This window comes from Poecilia reticulata, linkage group LG8 (genome assembly GCF_000633615.1).
Source record: "Poecilia reticulata strain Guanapo linkage group LG8, Guppy_female_1.0+MT, whole genome shotgun sequence".
NCBI classification, from domain to species: Eukaryota; Metazoa; Chordata; class Actinopteri; order Cyprinodontiformes; family Poeciliidae; genus Poecilia; species Poecilia reticulata.
In genome coordinates this window covers 20,842,478-20,862,610 of record NC_024338.1, presented here as the reverse complement: position 1 = coordinate 20,862,610, position 20,133 = coordinate 20,842,478, and the positions used below count along the sequence as shown (strand labels likewise).

Here is a 20,133-nt window from a genome sequence, read left to right as displayed (position 1 = left end):
AATAAAGATGAGGAAAAAATGCCCACTGGCTCATTAAAATATTGCAGCTGTGATACCAAAGTCCTTTTATTGTCTATTTCCCCCCCCCCAGAAACTCATCCAGTTTCTCTCTGTTGAGTAATTCTTGTTTTGCTGTTGCTCTGCTCTCTAAGCTACGCCCAAATCATCAGCAAGGACTGACATGCATGACCATGTTCCTGTACATTCCCTTAAAATTATCAACAATGACACTCCATCATGTAAACAAGCAAAAAAAACAAAATCCTGCCTGTGTTCGCTTCAGATTATTTATTTGTTTATTTAATGAGGGTGTTTTTGTTGTTGTCTCTTTGAGTCTTGGTCCTTGTACCTCAAAAATTGAGAGAGGCAATGTCTTTTCCCATGATTCGTGCCGGGCAGCATTCTTGCACAACAGTGCGCGGTGAAATTTACTGGGCTGTTGGTGTTACAAGTGACGGTTGTGACTTTTCATGCTGTTACACGCCAAACTGATTGCTAATGGCCAAGAAAAGTTACTGCTTTTTTTTAAGTAAAGAAAAAAAAAACATACGTGCATTGCTTTGTAGGCTAATGCTACATATGAGTTGACCTCTGTTGCTGCTTAACATTTGCGTTGTTCTGCCTAACAGGGAGGGTTTATTTCTTTCTTGCTCTTGTTTCTGTAACTTCCTCCGCTCATGATGTTCCGTGTCGGTTTGGACCGCCTGCTGCTCTGTGCAGCGCTAATGGATTGTATTTTTTCATTTGTTGTTTTTGTTTGTGCTGGGAATAGTAAGAAATTATCTACTCTGGATCACTCGCGCCTGGCTTGTGATGCTAATCTTCCTGCCCTCATCTTATATTTTCACATCTCTGATTCGTGTCGCTGTTCCGTCAGAAGCCATAATCAGCTCTTTTTCTTCTTCGTTTTCCTCCAAATCTTCTCCATGCTTTACTCAAAGGGCTGCCTCCTCATCCTCCTCCTCGCCTCTCTGCTCGCTGTCCCCCATCAGTTCTTCCGGGAGCAGAACACCTGGTCCGATCCCGACCCAATCAGCACGCCTGCACTTTGTCTTTCAAGCCATGTGCCCTTCGTCTCCCCTCCATTTTTTGGAGGCTATTTAAGCTAGCCTCCCATCTTTTGTGTCGTACTTGTAGAGCTTTTAAGTTCGGATTGCAGAAATGTACGTCAGTGTAAAGACTGTTTGTGTATTTGCACTGTTAAACCAAGACTCCTCCTTTTTTTTTTTTTTTTTTGGATCATCACTTACTCCCTGTGCGTTTTTAATCCACCAGATGTGTTCTTGGTGTTGCACGTAAAGGCCTCTCTTTTATTAATATCATTTCCTCCCTCTTAACACGCCACCTGACCCAATGTCTTTTTTGGGAATAATGAAAGGGGAAGAATCCTGACACACTCCTACACACACCCTCTCTGGCTCACCTGAGGGTTGTGACCCCGCGTGTCGACATTCGCTGTATCTGCAAGGGCCTGCCTGTCTTAAAGTCTGTTTAAGGATGTTTTTAAATGGCTATTATTAAGTTTTATTGGTGGAATGCTTTTTTTTTTTTTTGCTTTTTTTTCATAAAAGGGAGTTCAGATTTTTTTGTGTGTGTGTTTTCTCTTATGGCTATTAATATTACTATAACTAGGAGTGTTTTCAGTCTTTCTGAAGCGTATACTTTTTGTCTTTTAATTCCTCCAACCAGATTGTAAAAGGATTTATTTTGTTTTACAGAGATTGTCGAGGATATGAGTTATTGAGTTACAGTCTGTATTCTGTGGTATTATTAATTGATTAACAAAAACAGAATTATATAAATGGAATTAAATAAAATTTCAACATGCTGTTTCGGGACCCTTTTTTTTTTCTTTTGTCTTTTCAACTCTGCTGGATGTTGTTCAGCAAAGGAACCAGGAGGGGGCAGTAAATATACAGAACGTAAAGTTTGCATTCTCTCCTTGCTAATCCTTTAGGGTGGATTAATGAATTTGTTATTGGATACAATTTTCCCCACATGCTTCAACTACAAGACCATGACAAAGTATTTGCCCTTTATCAGATTTATTCTGATTTAACTTTTCAGTCGCACTCAAAACAGAGTTTATAATTGGATAAGGATACTCTCTGCCAAATGCACAATTTGAATTAACTATAATTAATATTTTTTAAAAGTATGGCATATATTTTCTAGGCACATAGTACAATCGAGTTACTATGTTGCCTTCAGTTATAAAAATGCTGCATTCATTAAACATATCTTAAAAGAAATTTGACTTCATAATTGGACAACAATCGTTCTTAAGAGTTGACTGAGAAACATAAGTCATATGATCAAATAACACGTTATAAATATACCCTTTTTCAAAATTTCTATTTCAGCAGTCTCACCCAGAATTACTGTCAGACACGTGAATCAAAGCTCACTTCAATGGAGCCTGTCTGACAACATGAAGTAGGGTAAAAAATAAGCGTGGCGCATTACGGTCCAATCAACAGGACATGGTGTAGTGTCCTGGGTCACAAAAGTGTTGCGCTCGTCTTCCTTACTGCACAACCCCAGGATCTTTTATTCCAGAGTATATGTCAGAGTACATTCGTTCACCCACACTTAAGGAATAATGAGATTATTAGCTATATAAAAGAAGATTTAATGCCACATAATGCAAAATACAACCATAAATTGGAACAGAAATACAGAGTCGCTGTCCAGCGCTGGGGCGTCAGTCAGCATATCTCAGTGTTGATACAGAGAGATACAGCTCTGTATTTTGTAAACTACACTCACTGTAAGGGCCCTTATCCTTGTATAAACTTATTTGTGTGGCCTAACCGGTTACAGATATGCAAGCAGTGGGAGTGTGCCTGCATGCGAGCGAGATAAAATGACTCAAAAAGGGATAAAAAGATTTCAGATGAAGTTGTATCCAGACAGTTTCACCTCACAAGAAGATAATGAACCGTACGCTCCGAGTTACTGAACATTTACTCGGTGTACACTGTTAAAAAAATAACATGTTCATTTTCTCTTTGTTCTGTCTGGTCTGTGTACCGAGTTACTGTGCAGCAGCCAAATCTCTCCAAGCTGAAAATTAAAAGAAATACCTCAAGAGCTACAGAGCTTACCAAATGTGTCTAAATCTTCTTTTTGTCGTTTTTCTGATTAAACAAGGCCGAATGGCTTTCTTTGCCCATCTAGATTGTGGTAGAGCACATTATAAATTATTATTAAATGTTTTTAATATGTATTTAGACACGCCCGAACATATCGGATCCGTCTCAGGTTTCTCCGTAAACCCTCCCTCGGTGGTGAACTTTGAGTCGTGAGAATGCTCATTTTCCCTGGAACTTACCTTACCTGCTTTTCTGATTATTTTGCAACATGTCTCAGCAAGACTGCTCCCACTCAGACATTCCTCAAGTGTAAAAGCTACAGCCTGTGCTCGACCTCTTAAAATAAAATTAAAAAAAAGAACAACCAAATGTCAAAAACATGACCCTGCGAATGCAAGACAATGCTGGATATTCAGGTCATCCTGCTGTGAATGGCTTCATCTGTTCTGGCTGCAGCTTTTCGCAGCGCTCTGTAGCTGTTGCACCTCTGCATTGTTTGTTGCATTGAAACCGAACAATATGCCGTGTCCTGCTGACTCTGTAGCTGACATAGAGAGAGTTTTCAGCGATGCCAACATGCACAATTTGGAGCTCGTACCTCCTCCTGCCGCCTGCCCTGTAGACGAATGCGCGTCCTGCTCTCACGGAGAGGAATGTTACTAAATTTATGAGATCCTACAGTGAATATTCCAAGCAGCAATGCGGGATGAGGTCATTTTGAGGTAGATTTGATAGGATTACAGCTGCAGTGTGAAGCAGAACAAAAGAAAACCTGCAAAGGTGCTGGAAAATGTAAGGTATGACACACGACGCCCTTCCCTCCACAGGTGAACAGAGCAACTTGACAGAGGGACAAGTGTAGCCACTGTCAGAGGAGACGCCATTGAATTATGAGCTGGTGCTTTATTAACTCGCCTTTACAGCTCTGGTTCAAGCTGTCTTCATCAGAAATCAGGGCACACTTTGACACTTTGACTTTGGAGTGAAGGTGGAGCACATTTTTTTCTGACTTGTCAGTCCAGTTATTTTCTTACTCCCATTTCTCCTGAAGCAGCTGCAAATTAGCAGATAGTCTGATGATGGCGTAATTGTCAGTCGATACAAAAGAAAGCACCTTTCTAGACGTTTTAGGAGGAAAGGTGTGTGAGAACGTTTGGAGACTCATTGGATCTGCATGAGGGAAAGGATGAGCGTGTTTCTGTACTCCGTCCTCCCTCCGTTGGGACTATACACCCTGATCTCACAGTATCTGCTGAAGAACCCACACCATCTCCACCGGAAGAAGAAAACGGCTTTCTACTGCACTCAAATTTCACACCGAGGAGGTAAGAGGGGGGCTCTGGGGGGGCTGCCGGAGGGAGGGATCTGTGATCCACGCTTGTGCGATGAGGAGCTTTCCTGAAGACATATCTGAGTGGGATCAAGAAAATAAATGGTTAAAATCTTGAAATGTTTGCTGCTGAAGTACTTTTAAAGTCTGTTTCAGAAGGCTGATGGTAAGTTTGTTTTTTGTCAACTGTGCTGCTGCTCAGATTTGGTTTGGACTGTTTTCAGGATCGGGAGAGAAGATAGAAAATACGATGGAGGCGTTCACAAAGTGAGTACTACCTCAAACTGTAAGAGAAAAAATGAGCTCTGCTAAAACACTGAGGCTCACACATATGCACACACCCTCATTAGGTTAAATATCTTGTAGTATATTGTATTTGACCTTTTGTAAGCATCAGAACCAAATGTCACAAGGCATCATTTACTTTCATCACACCTCCAGGCAGAGCTGCTAGAGTTAAATTAATCAACTTTCTGTCATAGATAAGGCTTTTAAACATAGTCCAGCTGTTTTACGACTGCTGAAAGCTAGGTGATTTTTTTTGTGTCTGTTTTGGTTTCACTGCTGTCTGCACACACAGAGTGCATCACATTTATCATTTTGGAAATCAGCTATTTCTTTGCTGTGTGCAGTAAGAAATACGGGACAAAAAACAAATGACAGGATGACAAAAATGCGCAAAACCCCCCCACCAAAAGGATGTATGAGGAAGAAAAACCAAACAAAAATGCAGATCATCAGGTCTAGGCTGCATGTTTTGCATCAAAAATCACCTCAGGTAAAATCGCTTGAGGCTCCATCTCGGTCAGTCTTTCTGCTGTGATAATTTTACAGTCGACATCCAAAGCACGGGACGTGTGTCCCTGCAGGTTATTGTAACGTTCAACCTGGAATTAGTGGTGTTGGTCGGTTATCTGTCAGTTATTGAGTGATTGGTTTCGTATCTGCAGTTTCTCCTCTCTTTTCTGTGGATAGATTGAATTTGCCTATAAGTGTATCTTGAAGGAACATTTGTTGTGAATTAAAAATAAGCTGGGGCTGCACAGTGGCGCAGTTGGTAGAGCTGTTGCCTTCCAGCAAGAAGGTTCTGGGTTCGATTCCCGGCCTGGGGTCTTTCTGCATGGAGTTTGCATGTTCTCCCTGTGTATGCGTGGGTTTTCTCCGGGTACTCCGGTTTCCTCCCACAGTCCAAAAACATGACTGTCAGGTTAATTGGCCTCTCCAAATTGCCCCTAGGTGTGAGTGTGTGTGTGCATGGTTGTGTGTCCTGTGTGTCTCTGTGTTGCCCTGCGACAGACTGGCGACCTGTCCAGGGTGTACCCCGCCTCTCGCCCGAAACATTGGCTGGAGATGGGCACCAGCACCCCTCCCGACCCCACTGAGGGAAAAAGGGTGCAAGAAAATGGATGGATGGATGGATAAAAATAAGCTGATTTGACTTAGATTTTTTTAAACTCTTATTTTTGAGCATTTTTGTTTTTGTTTTTGCAAATGTAGATGCTTTTAAACAGCATCTAATGCTCAGAGCAATAGATTTGGTGCTTTACCGTCTGTCAGTAAGACAGGAACCAACCATAATTTTGCATTTGAGTAAAACGTATCAATAATTGCTGGCATAAAAAAAAATCTAAATGGCATAAAATGTATAAAAGCTACATCCACAGTAGCCTGATGTTGTGCTAATTGTACTTTGAGTTTTTAAAGTGTGATGTCAGATTTTTTTTTTAAATACATAAATTAAAGCTTTAATATGATATTCATACTGATTATGAGTGGATGTAAGGTCATGAGAATGGCCGGTATTAATCTTTAGATCAGTCCTTTCAGCATGGATTAATGCTTCACCCCAAACATCAGACATGATCCTTACAGGAGCTTTTCTCTCTGTTGTCAGTGCGATAGAAAACGGCTCACAGATGCTGGAGATGGACTGCCACCTGACAAAGGATGGACACGTGGTGGTTTCACATGACGAGAACCTGAAGAGGCAGACCGGCGTGGACAAAGACATCTCCTCGCTCAATCTGGAGGTAAGACAAGCCACCACTTGTCTTTATTGACAGCTTAAACTAAACAAGCGGTTTGTGTTTATTTAAAACAGAATATGCGAAAAATTTTAATTTCACGGTTAGTTTTCTTTTTTCAGGCTTTATGAAGGGTTTCAGCATTGTTCTCTGGACTTTGACTCCAGTTTCAACTGATTTCGTGTCTTATTGCTGTGCGAGCTGATGACTGTATGTTTGCAATGACAGTAAAAAGGATGTTTGGATGTAAATCTACCAGTGCATACAGTCAGAGCCTTATGAAAGCAAACACGATTCAGGCTACTTAAGTACATCAACTACATTATGTCTTGCTACTCTGCTGCCAAGCAACACACATTCAGTCTGAATGTGAATCATAAATGAATCAGTTACTGATGTTCTAGTGAAATAAAATGTGGGAAAAAATAATAATTTAAATAACAAAAGTAGCAACTCCAATTTTTTGGAAATTTAAACATTTATTGTTGTTATCCAACAAGTTCTTAAGACCAAACAATTGCTTATGATCATAATAAACCCATTATCATTATAATGCCCATTATCTCCATGCTTAGTAGTACTTGTAGAAAAAACACATCATGATGCTGCCTCTGTCCTGCTTACCAGCTTTTGAAGTTGTCTTAAGCTTGAAAGTGTCTCTTTAAAAAAGCAAGAAACCAGACTGCTGAGAGTCAAAAGTCTAAAAAAAAAATATCTGCAGCAGACAAATATCATCTAAAACTTCTTAACTTCTTATCATCTAAAACTTTATTCCAGGAACTGGAATAACAATTCCAGTTTCTGAGCGGATTGCTATCCTTAAGCTGATCATCAAATGTTTGTTTTGTTCTTGGTTAGTTGTTCTTTGTGATTCACCTCATTAGTACTAAGTGCTGTTATGTGGGAAGCCAAGCTAAATTATCTGAGTTATCAATATAAACAGCACAATAATAAAACAACAACCCTTTGAGAAGTGTCAGGACTGAGAATCAGTAAAAACATTTAGCCAAAATCCAAGAAAAAAAAAACTTTAAACAACCTTCAAAAAGCTTTTGAAAAATACAAACCAAAAGCACATTAAATATGGCATGAAAATCTGTCTGTTGGCAACAAAATATAAAGAAATAAGGAATTATTTGAGAGTGAAATAAGAAAGAGGCTATCGGATTTTATTTCAGGTTAGTTGATTGGTGGGTTTTATAAACACGTCTCTGAGATGAAAAGTCTTTGGTGGACTGATGTTTATATTCAGCCTGTTATTTATCTTGAGAAATTAATCTGTTTGCTTAAATGCTGGAACGCTTTCAGGGAAATGTTTACATCCAGGTAAGTTGCAGGCACTAACAGATCTAGAAGGTAACTTATATAACCAATAATATCTGTAAATAAATGCATACATTTTAGCTTAATTAACATTCAGATGACTGTTTTTGGAACTAAGGTTGTTTTTTTAATTGTTTCAGGATTTGCCCCCGTATAAGGAAAGGCTGGAGGTGACATTCAACGCAGGCCAGTTCCTTCTCTCTTGTTTAGATTATTAATCATTAATGAAAATGTGTTTAGTGAAGGTATTGGTCAGAGGAGTGTGTGTGTGTTTGTTTAATTCCCACTAACTTTTCACATCGTACTACCCTTCAGGGCAAGAGAACAAAAGTGGAACAGACAGAAAGATTGCCCTACTAGAAGACGTGTTCAGGAAGTTCCCAAAGATCCCTGTCAGCATTGAGATCAAGGAGAACAACCCACAGCTGATGCAAGAGGTGCAGAAACACTCCATATTATGCGGATTAAAAAAAAAACAAGCACATCTTACCCAAATTACCCCCCAAAATTAACGACAAGCTGCAGCAATGTTGATAGTCATATTTTGATTCAAGATTTATTTATTCAGGAAACTGTCCCCCAAAAATATTCATATCCCTTGAACTTTTTCCTCACTACCTCATATTTTTAGACACTTAAGTCTGAAAAGTGTGCCATGTCGTTGTATTCAGCCACACCCTATCTGAGTCTTTATACTCGCATGCAGAAAGAGGTTAAGTGACCTCTAGGTTAAGTTACCCTAGATTTTATTTAGGAGTGGCCAAGTAAAGGGGTAAGGGTCTTTAAACAGATATTTACTTAAAAAATAATAATAATATGAATAATTTTCCCTCTGCATCACAATTTTTTTACTTTTTCTTTACCTCTAACAGTTTATTTTCAAAGTATTTAGCTCCATTCATCCTCCCGTTATTTCTGACCCTCCTCTGTGACTCATTAAGAATAATATTCCCACAGTATCACAGTCGCATAAAATGTGTGGTTGTAACAGTTTAAATGTGGAAAAAGTTCAAGGAGTATGGCATACCACCCAAATGTACATTTAGAGAGAGGTTGGTTGGATTTTGGCTCCTTATGCTGATGTTTGTGGTGGTAATTAGCTTGTTTTTTTTTTTTTTTTTTTTTTTTTTTCACAGCTGACTGACCACTTGTGACAACATGGGGGCCTAACACTTCTGGCCTTTTTTTTTCTTTTTTTTTATGAAGTGCACCAGGTCTTTTCAAATGTTTCTGTCTATATAGCTCCTCACATTCATCTTTTTTTTTTTTTTTTTTTTGGGGGGGGGGGGTCCAAAATACGGTTCGGAAGTAGACTGTACTGTATGGAAGTGGTTTTCATCACGATCATGTCTGTCTGCAGGTGTCAACCCTGGTTAAACGCTACGACAGGGAGGGCATCACTTTGTGGGCTTCCGAGGATGCCAAAATCCTGAACAAGTGTCGCAGTATCGTAAGTTGACCAGCAGGGGGAGATAGTGTGCCAAACAAAAACCTTTACCGCACATTCGCCCACTGAAATGCAGATTTGCTTCTGTGTTGGTGGAAATGTACCACGTTAAATGCCTTTACAAGTTTTTAGCATGTGTTTTTCTTTCCTCTGTTGTCTCTCCTTCTCCATGTTTCAAAAATCTCTGCCTGTGTTTCTTTGCAGAACGTCTCTATGCCCTACAGTTTCTCCGAACAACGCGGTATCCTGCTTCTCCTTCTCTATTACACGGGCCTGCTGCCCTTTGTACCTGTGGGAGAGAGCGTACTGCAGTTCTACCTGCCACGCATCATTAACAGGTGTGTTTGCAGAGCCTGTTTACCCTGTAAAAGATCTAGTCCTGGTTTTAAAAAAAAAGGCCAAGCTCTGTGCAGAAGGTGTTTACATGTTATTATGATCTCAGCACAATTCCTCTTTTTATATGAAAAATAAAAAAAAAATACAAATAATTAATCTATTTGTTTATTTCAGTCATTCATTTTAAATTGCAAATGAGTGAAATAAACAAATAAATGAACATTTCAGAGGGGTGTTTAATATCTTTCTTGTGCACTGATAGGACCTACAAACCCGAAAAACCTGAAATCCTGAAGAAAAGCTGGGTTATTTCTTTAATAGATAAGTAAGTTCGACATTTGACTATCCGACATTCTTAGTTTCTTTGCCAGGAAGAAACTAAGAAATTCTTCGAGGCCCGACTGGAAACGTGGAATCATATTTCTTGTTTTTATTCTGTTTAATCCTTCCCTCCTTTTAATGTTTTCAGAACAACAATGAGGAAAAAACTTTTCAAGCACCTTGCAGACCGTGGGATACAGGTACCACCTTAAGGTTTATCTAGTACCTCTGGCTTAGTATTGGCAAGTTTTACATGACAAAACATTAACCTCTGTGATGTGGCTCGGCGCTTCCTGGGAGATTACTCTCTGTTTGCGCTTGCCCAACTATTTATAGACCAGGGGCAGGAACCTGCTTCCTTCATGTCTCCTTCATTGGACCAATAATGATCAAAACTGAATTGAAAAGTATTAAGGCACTTTCACAGTTTCCGCTGTATGAAAACACGCTTGACTGAGTGGATAATAATGGTCTCCATATTTGCAACTGTAGGTGCATTTATTTGTTTGCAATAAAAATGAGGACATCAAGGCGGCGTTTGACCTGGGAGCAACAGGAGTCATGACTGATTATCCAACTCTGCTCTCTACCTACGTCAGAACACACATGAGAGTGGACGACCCCAACAGCAGCAGTACTCAAGAACAAGTGCTCTTGGGACCGCAGAAACAACAAAGACTAGAGCAGACATTGCAAGAACAAGGGGCGAATCCATGCGTCCAAACTGAACAAGATTAGTTTGCTGCCAAACACCGAGYTGGCAGGACAAGGGTTTCATTCACGTAGAACAACCAATCACTGCCGACGGTGTGATCATGTCTGCTGTGTGCATACAGTCGGGTCGGTATGTAAAGAAACCTTTGATGAGCTTTGTCAGCAGTGAATGTTTAACTAGCCGCAGCCCGTCACCTGACAACCCATGATAAGACACTAAACAAATATGACTTTGTTTTGACTGGCTACTTTCTGACATTATTGATTGGTTTAGGTGAATATTTTGTGTTTTTAGATAAAAAGGGGGCAATGAAATTGTACTTTAGACTGCCTCATAAAAGTGTTCATACCACAATGTGTTTGGGGGAAATTGTATTTGGTCACAATACAATCTCAACTGGATTTAAGTCTCGACTTTGACCATTCTTGAATGAAAAGTTGTCATCTGGAAAAGTATTGGTATAAAACCTACTCAAGTACTGATTAGCTGCTCATGAGATCTGATTTTATTTGTACAAAATGATTCAATCAGAGAGATGATTGCCTAACCCTGGTCTATGCGTCTGCACAGCTTTCTTCCTGACCTGCCAGCTGTGCTGCTTGGTTTTCGTCAGGATATTTGCTCACTAATGTTCTCTAGTGTAACTGGGTCTATATTAATAGTTTTATATTTCCACAAAATGTGTTCTTTTATGTATTTGTCTGCTTCTACTTGACTGTTGCTGTGTTCCTCTGTGTACTATAAGGGGTTTGGTCCTCCAACTCCGCCTTATTTTCTTCTTCTTTTGTTCAGGGTCCTCCAGGACTATTATAAATATTAAGTTATTAATTTCCTCTCCCCTTTTGTTATTCGTTCCACTGGGGAGAGGCAAGTTTTATAATCTATTGTAATCCTTTCATTTATATTGTTCAAATGTTTATTTTTCCTTCTGTATTAATGATAAGTGTTTGGATATTTTCATTTGAGTTGCTATTACACCTTTATATCATTTGATGCATGCTAACTATTATTTTGTATAGATCAGGTTGGAGAACTGGAGCACATGCTAGGTGCTAATGCTAATATCTCCCGATTGACAGATTAAATAAACGGAGACCGCCTCCAAATCCAGACTTGATGTCTTGTGGTTTGTCTGATCACCACACAACACACACAACGCAGAAATCCACCGGTCACACTCTAGCAAACCTCTGATGCTGTCACAGAGCCACAGGGTTTATACTGAGATTGAGTTACACACAGGTGAATTATATTCACTCATTATATATCAGGTTAAAGAGAGATAAATAACAATGCACATCACACTTCTCAGACTATTGTTTACCAAAAAATGATGAGGACAGTATATTTGTTTCCTTTAACTTCACAGAATGTGAAACTGTTCAAGAGGGTTGAATACTTTTCAAGGAACCGGACATGTGCAGGCACACACACTCAGGGTGCTGTTATCATGAGGCTAAACATCTGTGTTTTGTCAATTTATGTTACCTAATGCTTGCCATGTGCAATGGATCTCACTCACGTCTCTGTTTTCCTAGGCGGCTGTGACCAAAGTCCAGCCACACTGCAACAATGACAATCAATCAGTCTGTTGATGAAACAAAGGGTGGACTTTTCTGAACCAGTTCCCTGTGCTGATTAGTGTGACAGTAGAGTTAAGATGATATAAATCTAGCTTTTTGTCACACTGATTCAAATGGGGGCAAGTTTGAACCAGAGAATATGTCTATGAAATAATGTCATTTGTAAATGTTTTGGAATCAAGTGTTGTGCTAATGCCATTCTAAATAATTCGTTTGTCATGTCACGTGTCCAGGCCTTTAATTGGTGGTCAGCTGAACAACAGAAACTGTATGAAGCGCCAAAACCTGGTGATAGAAATGTTTGACTCAATAAGGAGTTCATCAGTGAAATATAATAATTTGTTTGAGAGAATAAAGCAATGACTATGCTTGTAAAGCAAGCATATTGTAACAGATTGTCTAGAAAAAGTAATCTAGATTTTGGGAAGCGCATTTCAAATGGGCCTGAAAGGGGTCACATAAATAAAATAAATAAATAAATAAAGCAATCTGATTTCCTGACTCCTGGCAATTTTAAAATTCTTTTTAGTCAATTGTGAATTTTGTTTTTAAATGATGAAAAGTGACAAGCAAGTGACAAGACAGATAACTATGTTCTGTTAATGCCTGATGTGGCCTGATATGCCAGACTATTTGGCTAAAATGGATATTGAGATCTAGCTTCAATCCCAAAGCAGCCTTTTAATTTTTTCTTTGTTCTGTTTAATTCTGTTTAATTCAGATTCAATTTAGAAAAATCACAGAATACAATTTCCTGTACAACCAAAATCTAAAATGACTGCTATTGTTTTCAGATAGCTCAAATAAGTCATTGTTCTATATTTACCTCTGGCTTAATGTCAAAAATGCTGATAAACAGTTTATTCCTCCACCTTTCACTATGTTTTGTATGTGTGGCTGCCATAATAGATACTGAACTCAGGGCTGTTTGGTGAACTCTGACCTTCCTTGTCAGGTATCTGACTTCAGGGAACATTCTTTTTTTATTTCCAACGGGTAACTTGAAACGTTTGTCTTTCAAGCACAAAGAAATTGGAGCTTATAAAGCAGCTACCAGGTATTTAGCATAGCAGTCAATCATATTGAATGTAGGTAACGTTGCCATTTAAAAACAACCTACCATTGTGATGGTTGATATAATGTCAACCTGGTAGCACACATTACTCTACATCCTATATTTATGGACATGATTTTTTATGTTAGAACTCATCTAATTAATAGAAATATAATTGTCTATTTACATTGTTTTATTATCTTTTGAGAGGTCATTCAAATTTCCTATTCAATCCAAACCTCTTGGTTGATTGAAAAATAATGTTACATCATTTAAATCTGCCAGTGGTGTGAATATTTTTCTTATCTTAAAAGTATTAAACATGAAATACAATAGTAAAAGATATATAAATATAAACATGATTACTTTTAACTATTTTGGTACATAAAAACATGCCTTCTTTATAAAGGTTAAGAAAGTAAGTGAAGAACTGTTGAGGAGTGGAAATATCGGACTCTTAACTATCAATAGAGCCACAACATCTGAATCCTGGAAAAAAAAGTCGGACTTCCCACCACTAAAGCCAACCCAACATTTATGAAACTGGATCAAAAAGCAAGCCCATTGATAGCCATAAAAGGCTCCCGTGAAGCCGAAGCTGATTGGTTGACCCACATTCTAAACGTCATCTGGGAGCTGTGATTGGTTGACGGAGGTTTGTTTTGCACCCTTCACCCTTCCTCCATCTGCGTGCTTTCATAAACAAACTGCATTTTTGTTCCGCTGGGGAACGCATTGCCCTCTGGTTTGTCAGCCTGCCAGTATTGTCAGATCTCCGGCTCCTGTTTTTGAAAAGGCCGTGGAAGAACTTTGTTGTTGAGTCAGAACAGAAACGCGGGCTCTGCTACAACAAAAACAATCTGAGCTGGTTTTTCCTCCCCCCCAACGGTCAGCGCGTGGAGGACTATAGCACCGAGGCGAGCTAAAGGCTGGACTTCACAGTCTTAACATTTGCTCTTTCCTTCAATTATTAAACTGACAGTCACTGAAGACCGCTGTGTATACTTTTAACAGCTTCAGTTTTAGCAGGTGAGTGGAAACAGAAGAAAACATTTCGTCCATCTTCGCTGCAGTGCCGACTTTGCGCAGCTAGCATGCTAGTGCTGTCCTTTGTAACAGAGTCATGTTTTTTGGCCCGTTTAGCAGCTCGTGTAGACGATTATCAATGTGGGAAAAGCTCTGCACATTGAAATGCGGCTTAACTGGTGGCCTAATTGAGCCAAAGCTTGGTTGTGCAAATTGTTTTGAAACAGGAAGTAGTCAGGCTGAGCTGTGTCTTCGCCTACTTTGTCTTTGTGATATAAGATCATGCAACTCACTGCTAATTGTGTGCAAATGTTGTTGATCGCTTATTTTTTTCGGTAAAAGCAAATAAACTTCCCTTTTGTAAGAAAACGAGACCAAGAACATGTTAAAATTGAAAAACCGCCTGCAACATTTCCTTAAGTTGAAATGATCAGGGAGCTTGGATATCTAAATTTAGCGTCGTTATTTATATTAACTGATCGGACTTTACCATTTCTCCCCCGTTTGTTCTAAAACTACCTCTGTCAAAGTTCCTGCAACATATATATTTTTTTCTGTTTTCTATGTTATGATTTTTAGAACTAAAAGACGGAATTGAACAAAATCGGCAGAGAAAACTGAAAATTAATGTAGGCCAAGAATAGCTTGATCGATGCATTTGTAGCTCATATAATAACCAAATATTCACCGATCAGGCTTTCCTGAGGGCTGTACCGATAAAGGTTTTCCTTTCGATCTGAGGCGCAGACTCTGATTAGGACTACAACACATCGGACTAGAACTACACTGCTGGTTTTGTAAAAAAAAGAAAAAATATATTAATTTTTGAGTGTAGCAGAAAATGAAGGAATTTGAATATTATTATTGAGCCAAAGATCCTTCACATTCAGCAGATATTTATTCAAAAAGTGCATTAAAGTACATGTTGTCATTGGGTGATGTGTTCACTGTCTGAAAATGGAATTGGAATCCTAAGTTTTTGTTCTGCTGATCAAATCACAGGGAAATTCTGATATCCAGACGATTGCAGATGCACTAATTAATCACCTGGTCTTTTACTTCTCGGTTCTAAATGATGACAAACTAGTCAAATAATGAAAAATCTGGGGTGGGGAGGTTTGTTTTGTTTTTGCTGCTCTTTAGTAAATGCAACAAAGTGAAGAACTCCATCCGTTATTGATCTCTAAATGACACCTGCATGGAAAAACCTAATCGGTGTATCTCTTAGGTCAGACGTTTTCTGCAGGTCCAGAACTTTGAACCAAATATAGCTTTAATGAGCTGCATGCAGTAGTGACCAAATCTGTTTGTGTTTAAAATCTGACTCTCCTTAGTGATCTGACCTGAATTCTGTTCAACCACGTGAAATCCAAAGCAGTTTTTCCCTGGATTATCTTGTACAGTAATGCAACATGTGCTCTCTGTCTTTTTCCTGTACAGACATGGTGAAGCTGACAAAAGCCAAGACCTTCCAGGCCTACCTGGACTCTTGCCACCGCCGTTACAGCTGTGTGCACTGCCGCGCCCATCTGGCAAACCATGACGATCTTATCTCAAAGGTAAACATGCTGCCAGGCCTCTGTCGTAATGCTTATTTTGAGTGCTTTACATTATATGCGGCCTAGTTTTCCTCTTATGTATTAAAAACAGAAAAATGAAACTGATATTCTTTTTGTTTTTGATTTCATGTGGGTATTTTTTCCCCCCCTATTACTTTCAGTCATTTCAAGGCAGCCAAGGCCGAGCGTACCTCTTTAACTCAGTGTGAGTATTTTGAATGCGACCACAAGTTTCATAAGAGATTTGTTTATTTAATCATGAGTTTCTTTTCTTTTTTTTTCTTCTTTTTTTTAAATCACTTCCTCAAATGTCTCCTTTGAAACACTTGGCAATCTCTGACCTTTTTTCCAAAGCATGCAGTTTCTGAAATGTTCTTTTTCCATCTGAACACACTGCTGAGAGCAAACGTGCTTACACTAACCACGCTGTCGACAGATAACTAGGTTGGTTTTTATTCCTCTTGATTGGAGCTCAAAGTTGGGCCAGTTCACTTTGGTTATGCTTGAATTTTTTTTTAGGTTAGTGGGTCAGCAACAAACAGAAACAGAAGCAAGTCCACTAAACAACATTAGACACATTTAAACCTGAGATATTTTTAAAAACATAAGTGTCCTCGTACGCCCTTTCTTTTTATGTTCTGTAAACTTTTCCTATGAAAAGACATAACAGTAGCTGTGGGAGGAAGCTGACTGTGCAATTGAGGAAAGAAGTGTGATTATAGTAAAAACATCTGATCTGGGACATCGCTGTTGATTTCAGGGTTAATGTTGGCTGCGGTCCCGCTGAGGAGAGGCTGCTGCTTACAGGACTCCACGCAGTGGCCGACATTTACTGTGAAAACTGTCACACCACTCTGGGCTGGAAATATGTAAGTAACTCTTTATAGTATATCAAGTAGTTCTCTGCAAAGACGTTTCTCACTGTGCTCCAGGTTTGTGCAGAAAACCATCCGACCGAAAAGAAATGACAATTTAGATAAATGTCCATACTCCTTGCACATTCTTTCACCTTAAACACAAATTTATGTGTGATAATTTGACTTTATGTGACCAACACAAGGATGCATGATTTTAAACGTTATTTACATATAAAAGTTAGAAAAAAATGTGGCATGGAGACGGCAGTCATTTTTAATTGAGAGCATCTGTAAACTCCAATTTCAAGTCTTCCAATGGTTTCTCCCATGTATTTATGCCTGGACTTTTACTAGGCCATTCTATCCGGCCTGTATGACATTGGAGTCTTTCCACCTGTAATGTTGACTTCCTGTGGTCAGCAGCTGCTGCTTTCACAAATAAAAAGCCTGCTAGACTAGTTTGTTCTAACAATGCGGTTTCCCATAATGCTGCACGTCGTTAGACTTTTTATCCCCTCCTTTTTCTCACCTGTCTCTTCTAAGCCTCGTCAGTTCATAATTACTCTGAGGCTTATACACTAATTTCTTCCCATGCGTTATGCAATGGTAATGCTGTTCAGTAGAAGTGGAAACTGGGAGAGCCGGTATTTGTTTCTTGTGACAGAGTTGCTCTGTTTGCTGTAAACCTTGGACTTTAAAACGCTGCAGGTCATTTCAGACACGATAAAATCCTGGAAGACACAAACAGGTTTTTTCTTCTTTTTTTTTTTTCTTTTTTTTTATATGCAAAGTAGGAAAAAACTGAAACAACAGCATTTATAAAGATCTCTTGTTGCAGAAAACGTTTTAAAAAGAAATCAAAAGTTTTTGCAATCATTTTAGTTTGTAAAAATGTTCTGTCATGTATTTTTGAGGAATCCTTGAATCTCCCATGGCAACAGTTTGACAAAACACTTTCTCTCACAAAGCTCCGCCCTTTTACCCAAAGCTCCTCCTCAGACCTGCAGTCTGCAGCCAAGTGTTCGCCTCACAGAGCACCCCTCTGCATGCAGCCCCACCAGACTAGTGGCAGCAGCAGTTAGCAAGCACCCGGTGGAACATGTGTTGCTTTTTGAGGTCTTTTGCTTGGTTTTTGTAATCAGGCAGGTTTTGTTCAACTATTTCAACACTAGCTGAAAAATAGTTTTAACAGATTAAGTTAAGTCTACCTTGGTTGGTTTAAAAAAAAAAAAAAAAAAAAAGAAACGTGAAGATGTTCTCTTTATTAAAACTTTCTCTTTCCTCTGCAGGAGCAAGCCTTCGAACTCAGCCAGAAGTACAAGGAGGGGAAGTACATCATAGAGCTGTCCCATATGATAAAGGACAACGGCTGGGATTGAAATGGAAAAACCGCTATGCTTCTTCATGACTTTTTAAAAAGGAAAAAAAAAAAAAAGTTGCATCCCCTCGTCGTAAAAGGGTTCAAGTGTATCGTCCTCATCTCGCCTTCGAGCCACTGCTGTGCCACACTTTTACTTCGTGCAGCTTTTGCTAAGAATAGCATGTGATGCCTTATCTTCGTCTACTCTTCATGGTTCTTCCCCCCCCCACATCACCAACACATTTAACTGAAATCGTCATCACGATTGATTGGTTATTCTGGGACTGAATAAGTGTTTGGCTTCTGCGTGTGGAGAGAGAGTGGGTGATTTGGTTACATGGGGAAACCGGGTGTGTGATGGGTTTTAAAGCCTTTTAATGCAAGAAAGATCAAAACGTTTACAGTGATCACTAAGCCGTGTTGCTGTGAAACCACAAGGCCAATCAAAGCTAAAGAGCTCGACCATTGATAATTGAATTTTTTTTCTTCTTCTTTTGAGCTAAAGGTGCAGGTTTTGATGCAATGTTTGTTTCAATGGTAGAGCTTCTTTAAGTTGAATATACAAGGAGGATATGGGAATATATAGAGCAGCAGGCGAGCTCTTTGTTTTTGTTTTCTTCTTTTTTTTTATTATTGTTATTAATTTGTATTTTTTAATTATTCTGGAGTCAGTATGGCAATCGGGATATTGAGTTAGTTATAAGGCCAACAGAAATCTTCTGCAAGAATTCTTCAATCTGTAGTGAGTCTTCTGTTCACAGGTATAACTTTATGGATGTGCGTGTCTGTTTGCAGTGAGGCATCTTGAGCTGGATGGTGTTGTGAAGCATTAGTCTGGAACTGATTTCTACTTCTAGATTTCTTTTCACTGCACACTTGGGATAGCTTTACTTCCATTCAATGCTAATGAGACCTATATCCTTTATACGTTTTGCGCATTGCCTAACACTGAGCTGTTCCTTTCGACACATTAGCTTCACTGCGTTAATGCAAATTGTGGTTAGGATAGATGTAGCATATTTATGGTGATTTTTAAAAGTGTCTGCTTTCATTAAAGTGGTTTTTATTTTAACCTGGTCTTTCATTAAAATACAGATTGGCTGTACATTTTGGGATTGAGTCGTCTTTTGTTGCTGCAAATACATTTCATATAACTTCTGGTTACACTTCTTTATGTAGTTTAATATTTAATACTCTGTCAATTACTGAGGCAGCGTCTCTTTATGTCCTGAAAATAACTAGGCACTTTATTATTTTTTTTACATGATTTAGATATATACTATTAATATTAATTCTACATGTATATTTTCATACTTGATTGATAAAATGCACAGCACTTTGCTAAAGAATTCATTAACATTTAAACATTGTGATACATTACAGCCACATACATGGATGTGTTTTGTGTGGTGAACTAGCACAAAGTTATCCAAAACTGAAGTGCAAGAGTGGAAAAAGTTGGTTGTTGCAGCTGTAATGTGGCAAAATACGGAAAAATTCCAGGGGTTTTTAAATACTTTGGAAAGGTACTGTATGTACTAATGGGCTGAAAGGAGCAGACTGAGCCAGCAGCTTCTTTCTGCCTCACACACATGCTCCTGAACAGCTGGTAGCATTTCAGCTGCTTGCTTTGAGCTGCGGCTCACTTTGACTGATTAGAGCCTCGCTATCAATTTAGCAGGACAGTCTTGAACCCTGTTGACCGTTTTCGTAGGTCTGCTGGGATATTGGCTTATATTTAAAAGTATAACTTAATAACAAATAGGGTTAACCACATAAATTTGCTGCAGAAAAAGATGATTTAATATCAGTTATCAATATTTGTGTGTATGAAGGGGTTTGTTTACCTTTGCACACTGAGAGGTACTTGGCTACAATGTAAGCCAGATGTTTGTGTAACATATATATGCTGAACTCAAAATGAAAGTGAAAATATCAGGGAGATGCAGACTGTCAGACGTGTTAAAACCACACTTAGTTTCTAAAGCAGGGGTGTGTAAAAGACGATTAAAGGTCCGTTTGCGGAGCGGTTCTGTGTCGCCACAGACTGCAGTTCAAGAATAGTACAAATTTGGCCTGCTGGTAAATTAAGAGAAGTAAATA

General features: G+C 38.9%; 2 protein-coding genes across 2 annotated transcripts; both read left to right on the top strand.

Moving 5' to 3' along the window:
* The first annotated feature begins 3,682 nt into the window (after positions 1-3,682).
* On the top strand, positions 3,683-11,224 carry gdpd3a (glycerophosphodiester phosphodiesterase domain containing 3a). The gene is given in 11 exon segments (XM_008416620.2): positions 3,683-4,420; positions 4,650-4,692; positions 6,320-6,455; positions 7,913-7,958; positions 8,088-8,209; positions 9,133-9,222; positions 9,424-9,557; positions 9,818-9,880; positions 10,025-10,076; positions 10,369-10,476; positions 10,479-11,224. Coding segments are annotated over 11 exon segments (1,071 nt in total). The 5' UTR covers positions 3,683-4,269; the 3' UTR covers positions 10,605-11,224.
* A 2,661-nt stretch (positions 11,225-13,885) lies between these two features.
* On the top strand, positions 13,886-19,137 carry ypel3 (yippee-like 3). Its single transcript, XM_008416619.2, has 5 exons — positions 13,886-14,257; positions 15,695-15,813; positions 15,975-16,018; positions 16,574-16,682; positions 17,960-19,137. The coding sequence occupies exons 2-5, from the start codon at positions 15,697-15,699 to the stop codon at positions 18,047-18,049; spliced, it is 360 nt and encodes a 119-aa protein (XP_008414841.1). The 5' UTR covers positions 13,886-14,257; positions 15,695-15,696; the 3' UTR covers positions 18,050-19,137.
* Positions 19,138-20,133: the final 996 nt, after the last annotated feature.